This window comes from Erigeron canadensis, chromosome 9 (assembly GCF_010389155.1).
Source record: "Erigeron canadensis isolate Cc75 chromosome 9, C_canadensis_v1, whole genome shotgun sequence".
Taxonomy (NCBI): domain Eukaryota; kingdom Viridiplantae; phylum Streptophyta; class Magnoliopsida; order Asterales; family Asteraceae; genus Erigeron; species Erigeron canadensis.
Window position 1 is genome coordinate 36283328 of NC_057769.1, and position 9337 is coordinate 36292664.

The following is a 9337-nucleotide window of genomic DNA, read 5'->3' on the forward strand; positions in this document are numbered from 1 at the left end:
GAAATCATACCTTTCCATTTTAATATAGATGATAAATTCTCCATCTCTTTACGTTTTTTTCAAGGAGTGAAATTAAAGGTGGATGAATATCTATGCTATGTCTATCACTATATATATATATATATATATATATATATATATATATATATATATATATATATATATATATATATGGGAAAGATAATTTGAGACCAACTAAAAAAAGTCCAAAAAAGGACCATTGATTTTCGTAAGTTACACACCACCATCATGATTTACTATGATATATAAGACTTTTTTGTAAAAACACTAAGACTTTCAAGCGACGGGCCCACAGAAAAATTATGTGTAAGTTAACACACACTTACACATGTGTAAGCAAGTTACACATGATTTTTCTATGGATCCATCGCCGGAAAGTCTTAGTGTTTACTTACACACTTACACATGTGTAAGTTACACATGTGTAGGTAACTTACACATGATTTTTCTATGGATCCATCGCCGGAAAGTCTTAGTGTTTTTACAAAAAAGTCTTGTATATCGTAGTAGATCATGATGGTGTACAAAAATCAATGGTCCTAGTTGGTCCTAAAATAAGAGGTGGTCTCAAATTATCTCACCCCTATATATATACACACACACATATATATATATATATATATATATAGGGTAGAGATCTAGAAAGAAGGTTCTCAAGGAGAGGAGAGAGAGAGAATGTTCGTTTTTTTATTTTTTTTAGCTTGTTTTTTTGATTTTTTTCAACTTTTTTTTAATTAATTCAATCCATAAAAAAGTTTTAAAAATAAATAAAAATAAAAACTTTCCAACCCGAGTTAGTGAGTTATACATGTAAGGGTACGGTACGGGCTTCGCCCTTAAGGATATTAATAAGGGGTAGCTAATGGGAGTGATAGGTCATAAAGGTTGATAGGTCATAAGGGTGATCAGTGATGGGATGATATATCTAACGAGGTGATCTACCTAACAGGCTTCACCCTTCGCCCTATAGCTTACGGGCTACGCCTTTTGAAAAAAAATATCTTTTAAAATTTTTTAGAATTTTTATATGGAATAAGTTAATTAAAGAGAGAATGAAAAAAGTGAAAAAAAAAGGAAAAAGTTTTAAAAACAAGTTAAAAAAAATAAAAAACGAACTTTCTCACCCTTCTCTCTTTAAGGTATCTTCTCATTTGATTTCTATCTCATATATATAATATATATATATAATATTTAATGCTACAAGTACCAATTAATATAGTCTGGCGCTTAAAATTTTCAATGCTTTATTTTCAAAATTAGATTTTTAATTTACTCGTGTCTTCTTCGGGTTTTTTGAGTAAGTCTCGAGTCTTGACATTTGAACAAATTTACAAATATATGTGTTACGGATTAAAACCATTACAAAGTATGACATTTGTCTCACCTTATGAGCAAACAATTAATGTGAGGTTTCTATATTTTTAATGTTTTTGGGTTGTGTTAGAGGCAAGGGTGTAGTTGGCAAAACCATCGACAAGTTTTATTGGCAAGTTTTAGCAAATTGGCAAGGCTATAACATGTAAATTGACAACTTTAATTGGCAAGTGAAATCGGCAGGTTTTGGCCGATTGTAACAAGGATTGACAAGGAGTAAAGATTCTATTTTTTTGTTTTTACTTGGTTTGTCTTTTTTTTTTGGGCAAGTTTTGTCAAGAAAATGACATTACACCCTCAATATTGGCAAGGATTGACAAGTTTTTGACTAAATACATGTGTAAAGCTCCTATTGATTAGTTTTTTTGCCAAAACTTGTCAAATTATCAAAGATTTGACACTATACTCTTGCCCCTTAGTTTCTTCTTTTGTACGTATGTAACAATAATGATATCCGAGAGTCAAACAAGAGTCATGGTCTGGATGGGGCCAACCTTGACCAACAAAGACGTTGTTTCGGTCTTTGAAGGGGACAATTATTACTGATCAAAACCATTGCAAGGGGACGCTAGTTTATATATCATATCAAATGGTCACTCACTAGACAAAATGTATACTTACGTTTACAAGTGCTTTAAAGGTGATAAATGAATGTTCTCTCATTTGGTATCACTAAATATAGATCTTGAAACGATAAAAAGAAAAAAAATACGAATTGTATAAATACATTGCATTAAATAAAAAACATAGATGCAAAATGAAGAATAAGGTGGAAAAACATGATTTATTATACTTGTAATAAAGTTATTGAGTAAGATAATAAAGAGATGTATTTTTTTCAACTCTAGAAGATAAAAAAGTAAAATGAAAGAATTGTGTCACTTTTTGGATTGTGTGATTCGAGTAATATATGTCATCTGGAAAGATGAAATCCTAATAATAATAATTAGTTGAGCTGTACCTTTTTCTTTTACAATTTGTACTTCTAGTTTTACTGTAGCTAAAAAAAAGCAACTAAGCTAAATGGAACCTAACTAAGCCAATTAGAAGCCAACTAAGATGACTACTGTAATAGTTGTGTTTTGAATTGTTATATATAACCGGGGTATTATTGTATTAATAATTATCAACCTATTTCTTACGTTTCAAATTATAGAACAAACTTTCTACTATTTCCTCGCGCGATGAGATAATAAAATATAAAGGGTTGCTTATTTGGTTTATATTCGATCGAGATGGTTAGTTGTTTGATTGTTTATATAACAACATTCAAACGTTATGGCTCTAATAAGATAAAACATCATATATAATAGTTAACAAGTATTTTTAGGAAATCTATCCTTATAATTCTTAAGGATGATAGCAATGGTCTTATCTATGCCTAGCAATCTACCAATAGCACACATCCACATCATTTCATGTTTAAACCATGCCTAACCCATGGCAATCATATCTTTTTATGTCTCACCATCCCTTTATAATTTTCCTCCAATCATACCCACTCTCTCTCCTATCCCTCTTTAAACCATTAAATATCTTTCACTCTCGTTCATGCCTGATCGACAATGTTTGCTTAGAACCTTCATGCCTAGCTCATGTCTAAAGCATGGTGGTGGTGTTTGCCACTAGGCATGACCATGCCTAACCCATGTGTATAAAACATAATAATAGATATTACTCTCTATAAATACCAATAATATATATATACTCTCTATATAAACTTCATTGACCACACGCTGCTGCCGCTACTATAATACCAGATCGCGCAAACAAATAAATATTTAATTTTAATTGGTTAATATATTTTATTTTATTCTACTCATATAAACATTTTAAACAAAAATAGATAGAGACACGTGGCAAATAAATAAGAATAAAAACGACCCTAAAATTAACTCTTTCCGGCTTACTCCAACGTTTTTCCAGAATTAAAATCATTTTGATAACAAAATTGGCGGGGGGCTTCTACTGTCTATACCATAAAATCAATACATTCACTCCCACACTCCCTGTATCTATATATATCTATATCTATATCTATATTTATTAAATAATAATAAAATAAGAATTAAAGAAAAAGGAAAAAGGGGGGAAAATGGAGGATGAAGAAGTGCGGCGGCAAGAGAGGCTTCTAGAAAGGGAATTATATCAAATAGAACAAATCAGGCAATTGGATTCTGAAGAATTACAAGTCGAAGAAGTTGAACACGGCCATCAATCTTCCGACGACGACGATGATAATGATCCTATTGAGTAATTTTCTTCTATTTTTTATTTTTTTTAATTTTTTTTATAATTTATTGGAATTTTATGTATACTTTTGTGAAATTAGGCCTAGTGTTTTTAATTGTCAATATGAGCTATGTATGTGTACACATTTCTGTAGGGATGACTATATAAATACGTTTAGGTTTTGCCGTATGGTTTCGGAAGGCGTGTGCTGATTAGTTAGGGTTTCCGGTTATCAACCTTTTGCGACGATTAGTTAATATGTGTAGAATTTGTGTATAGCAACCTAAATATTGAAAATTAGGCTCTGATTACGCTTTTGGGTGAACGTTTTGCCTATAATGAAAGCTTATATTGAAAGTTTAATACTTACCGTGTGACTACGAGTGTGTATTGGATTCGATGTGTAGTTTTTGAAATTTCGGTTTGTAAAATGGGCCTGGTTAATGTGTCCGTATTTATCAAAAAATGGTGTGTGTGTGTGAGTGAGTGATGTTCGATGGAGCCTTCTGGCTTGTAACTCGGTCGGTTAACTTCCGGAGGGGATACGGTCATGTTTGTGGATGCTCTCTGTAGCGGGTGGTATGAACATGTATCAGGTTTATATAAATAGGGAAGAGAACTAAACACATACAAAGTAATGAATTATAACCTGTATATCCGAATTCACAGTAAGAATTTTTCCCTTTTTTTTTTTTTGTGCCTATTTTTCCATATGCATATGGGTGATGTGGTATTCTTCTTTCAACTTTATTGTTAGTGGGTTGCTTGTTGAGACTTCCAATTGGTTTAGTTTTTATTCTTTTATAACGTTCTGGACAGTACAGTTCACTTATGTCGGTTTATTATGATTTCTTGGGTTTATAGTGTATATACCATGTGTGCCGAATAACTTCTTTGCTTGGTTGATAAAAGATTTATGTTACTTTTGGTGTAGCTGACTTCTCTGCTATAGAGTGGTAAGTGGTTAAGGTCTAATACTTGATCAATTTGGGACTTGGGAGTAGTGTAAGAACCGAAAAGATCTTACATTGTTTAATGCTGGTTTCATGATGGTATTAAACTATTCTGGCAGTATCATAAGTCAACTTAGCAATACAAAATTATGTGTAGAGTATTTGGCCAATTATAGTTTAGCTATGTTTTTACCCTTTTTTATCATATACGTAGTCATAAGTAGAGATTTTTTTCAGGTTTTGAGTCTGTCTGCATTTTACATTATATATAATTTGACAATAACATGTATCATATGTGTAAATCTAAGGACCTTTTGCAATTTCTTTTGGTACATAGCTATGGCTGTTTTCTATGTTCTGTCCCTTATGCTTTTCTTGTTGACAATCCCAGTGACCGCGCATTTGCTGGGACAACTGCATCTGGTGGATATACCTTTAATACTTCTTTGGCTTCTATGCACTCTTACCTTGGTGGTAAGCATCTCATGAGCTTTCATTTTGACCTCTTATATTATACTCAAGAGGCCTAACTTGTCACATAAAATATATCAGAGGTTGAAGATACTCATAATAGGCTCACTTTCCTGGATGGTGGTGTTTTATTGCATGTACCACTATTTTATCTTGAAGGTATGCATTTAGGCATTTGCTACATCTTATGCTTTTACATGTTTAATGTGCTTTATTTTCAGCTCATACTTAATAATGGTATTCGCAATTCAGGTGTGGTTTTGTTCCCAGAAGCAACTCTTCCACTGAGAGTAATTCAACCTAATTTTATAGCTGCTGTGGATCGAGCACTGAAACAAGTTGAAACTCCTTACACCATAGGCGTGGTATGTGATATTTGACGTGTTGACGTTTTCTTAGCAGCCATATGATTCTAGAACGATTTCTATTCTGGTTGTGTTGACATGGGACATCTAAAACTTGTCCAGGTTCGTGTGTATCGGGATGGTGACGACGGGAGAATAAGATTTGCAACCACTGGGACAACGGCTGAGGTGTAGGCACAACTCATGCTTTAATATAGGGGTAACTGCATCACATGGTAACCAACTTTGGACAAATTTCCGTTTCAGTTTCAACTTTTTTTGGGGCAAAAAACTATTAGAGTTCAAAGTCTTTTTTTTTTTTTAAATATAAAAACATCTGAAGTTTATCATTAAAGTTAATAGCCCAAGATGATCACTTTTCAAGCATCACACCAAAAAACGAAGCCAACTTAGTCAAAAGTTAATGACACATTAGCTGCCATTTTTGGTTAGTCACCTCTTGTAAATCCTATCATAATTTGTTTTTGAGATATCGATGGGTTTTTCTGGCAATTTGGCTTAAAAAACTTGGTTTACATAAATTGGAAACTAGACCAAAGTTGGTTACGTTCTTATGCACTTAGCCCCTAATTGTGATATCAAATTGAAGTTTTTTTTTTTTTTGTCTCAGATTCGGCAATATCGGCGTTTGGACGATGGTTCCATAAATGTAGTTACCCGTGGCCAGCAGCGGTTTCGTTTAAAGCGTCGCTGGATTGAAATTGAAGGAGCAGTATGTTCTCGTCTTTACCATCAATTCCTGGATATTCTTTCATACATATGACTTGGTAATAGTTAAACTTTTTGTAGCCATGTGGTGAGATTCAAATCATTGAAGAAGATTTGCCATTAAGGATGCCACGAGATGCTGTTGGAGATCTAGCACCGTTAAAGAACTTGTCAGCGGCTAATGTTTCTCACTCTAAATTACTAGTTCATGGAGATCAGGACAATGATTCAGACGATAGTTTTGAGAGTGAATTATCACTAACTGAAAGGAGATTGCATAGCTCTGCACTTGTTACTTCTTATCAATCTAATTTGTTTGGTGAATCAAGTAGTGATGATGAGAGGCCTATGCATAAACCTAAGCTTAAATCAGAAAAGCCTAGTCCATTCCGTTCCATCAATAATAGTGGGACAAAAAGGAGAAATCACTCATTACGTGCTCTTAGAGAATGCCCAAGAGCATATTGGCCTAATTGGGTTTATCAGATGCATGACTCCTATTGTCTTGCTCAAAGGTTATCAGGTACTTCAACTTTACCATCTTTTTCTCCTCTGCACATAGCTACTTAGTTGAATCTTTAATCGTTTTTGTGGATGTTGCACCAACTGATAATAAAAATAGAGAACCTTATACAAGTCTTGAGTTTGTTTCTTCTTATAGATTTCAAAAAGTCTCTCTCTCCAACAGTAAATGCCATGTTTGAAATGTTCAAGACAATGACAACATAGAGAGTCATTGGGCCAGTAGGAATAGGGTTATTGTAACAGTGAGTGCAACTTACTTATTGCAACCACTGCATCTCTAGTACCATAGTTATCAGATAAGGAGTTATGTTTGGCAATAAAGACATGAGTGCGTTTTACTTATCATAACAGGGTGTAAATACTTCCAGCTACACGAGTGCAGTTTACTTATATTGGCAGACTCTAAATCATGACTTGTTAAATAAAACATGTTTTGTTTCAAAATGTTATTTTTAATGAGATTTTGCCTTATGATGATTGGGGAATGTGAATGAATCTCTCATATATTGTGACCCTTACGAAAGAATTTTGCAGACATGTGGACAAAAGTAGTAGGGACACCGAGCATGGATGCACTCGTCAGGAAGCCCGGTCTTCTTTCTTTTCATGTTGCAAGTAAGATTCCCGTGTCAGAGTCAACAAGACAAGAGCTTTTGGAGATCGATGGAATTTCGTATCGGTTACGTCGTGAAATTGAGTTGCTTCAAAATTTTGATAAAATCAAATGCAGAAGCTGTCAGGTATTTGTTACACATCTTGATTACATTCATTAAAGTTATGTTAAGACTATTACATCATAGAAAACTATTCTTTTGTTTCAGACTTTGATTGCGAACCGTAGTGATATGTTGGTGATGTCTATTGAAGGGCCTCTTGGCGCTTATGTGAACCCGAGTGGCTATGTACATGAAATCATGACGCTTCTAAAAGCAAATGGATTAGCACTAGTTGGGGTTCCCACAAAAGAGTATAGCTGGTTTCCTGGGTATTTCACTAAATTTTGTTCTTATTCTACATGTTTTTGTTCGACCCATAATATTACTATATATTCCAAACGTTATTGATATCGTATGAATTGTGAGAGAAGAAGTTGATTTCGGCTCTTCTCAAACAACTGGTTTAATGGGTTGACAAGTTAATGATATGAATACTTGTACTGTACAAAACCTTCAAAAGCATTTTATTGAAATATCAGATTATTATCTGATTAAATCTGAATAATATATTCACATATGATACACTAATTATTTGTAGAAATCTTAAGTATGTGAAAAGAAAGTGATTGAGGTCAAATCCTACCCATTGAATGATATAGTCATACATGACACGCGAATTATTTATAGGAAGTGTAAGTTTGTGGAAAGAAATTGATTAGGGTAAAACTATGTGATCCCTGTTTTGACCCATTACCCAATTTCTTGCTTCATAGATTAGCTGTTTTGACCCATTACCCAATTCTTCCTACTCACTCTTTTTTCCACCTCCAATATTTTCAAAAACTATGTGATCCCTGTTTAGTTAATTGCTCATTCGCAGATAATTGTCTGTTCTATGTAGATATGCATGGACGGTAGCATATTGTGCGACATGTGAATATCAGATGGGCTGGCTTTTCACAGCTACACAGAAGAAACTGAAGCCTCGTTCATTTTGGGGCATCCGGAGTTCTCAAGTAGCAGATGATACACATTGAGCCCACACAACAATCAACTGGCTTATCCCATTAATCATGCACTTGCAGGCATCAAAACTTGTATGACATCGTTTCTAGTCCATCTTGGTTTTTATTTTCGAAATCTTAAACAGCTGGAGTAATTCACTAAAAGTTTTCTGGCGAGTAATGTTATCCTTAATACAGTGTCATACTGTCATTTGTTTCTGGTAATAAGTTTGCTAGTGTTTTATGTTAAATCATTTCGTAATACTTACACATCATATTTTCTATAACAGAGGAAAGTTTGTTCATGTTTAATATGGTAATTTTAACCATGCCTTATGAACAGAGTGACACCTTAAAAAAATATGTAGCTTACATCAGTCGAGTAACCCCATTTTCATCTTAAAGCTAAAGCCTTATGTTTAGTTTTTTTTTTTTTGCTTATATAATGTGAAATTGCATGATAGGGTATTCAACTTTTTTTAGTTTTCTATTGTGTATACTCTAAAAGTTATACTAGGTATTTAACTTCAAATTCAAAATTAGACGTGATATATTTAATCCATACTAGACATGTGCCCGAGCGATGTGGCGGCGACGACGAGTGGCGGTGGCAGAGACGGGTGGCGGTCGCGACGGTGTGATTTTTAATGTAAAATTTATTTAAGTAATTGATGTAAATAATTATTTTAATGGTTAAGGTCTTAAAGATGTTTGTTTTAATAGTTTCATTAAAGATATTATAGATTTAATAAGTAAATATATTTTAAATTAATAAATAAAAGAGAAATAGTTTGGGTTTATCGAATTGTTTATTCAAAAATTTAACGGGGGTAAATAGATATATTTTCTAAAATTTTCTTATGCGATTATAATCCAACCACTCCCATTTTCAAAATCCTATAAGCAAAGAGATTTGGGGTAAATTCATGGACTTCAAATCCCACCATTTTATTTGATCAAATATGGGATTTCATTTCCAAATGATTAATTCACGAACCAAACACAATGTTTTAAAAACCGGTATTTTA

The 9337-nt window shown here is 33.3% G+C and overlaps 1 protein-coding gene across 1 annotated transcript; it reads left to right on the plus strand.

The window, feature by feature from the left end:
- The first annotated feature begins 3343 nt into the window (after nucleotides 1-3343).
- Nucleotides 3344-8560, plus strand: LOC122582282 (protein cereblon). Its single transcript, XM_043754652.1, has 10 exons — nucleotides 3344-3648; nucleotides 4972-5054; nucleotides 5133-5210; nucleotides 5304-5416; nucleotides 5519-5584; nucleotides 6027-6128; nucleotides 6206-6647; nucleotides 7184-7389; nucleotides 7471-7634; nucleotides 8207-8560. Exons 1-10 carry the CDS (start codon nucleotides 3491-3493, stop codon nucleotides 8340-8342), a joined length of 1548 nt encoding a protein of 515 aa, XP_043610587.1. The 5' UTR covers nucleotides 3344-3490; the 3' UTR covers nucleotides 8343-8560.
- The last annotated feature ends 777 nt before the right edge of the window (nucleotides 8561-9337 follow it).

Coding starts and splice junctions, on each gene's coding strand:
- LOC122582282 (XM_043754652.1), top strand. CDS start 3,491: ATGGAGGATGAAGAAGTGCGGCGGCAAGAGAGGCTTCTAGAAAGGGAA. Junction 5,585..6,026: donor CCACTGGGACAACGGCTGAG/GTGTAGGCACAA, acceptor TTTTTGTCTCAG/ATTCGGCAATATCGGCGTTT. Junction 6,648..7,183: donor TCTTGCTCAAAGGTTATCAG/GTACTTCAACTT, acceptor AGAATTTTGCAG/ACATGTGGACAAAAGTAGTA.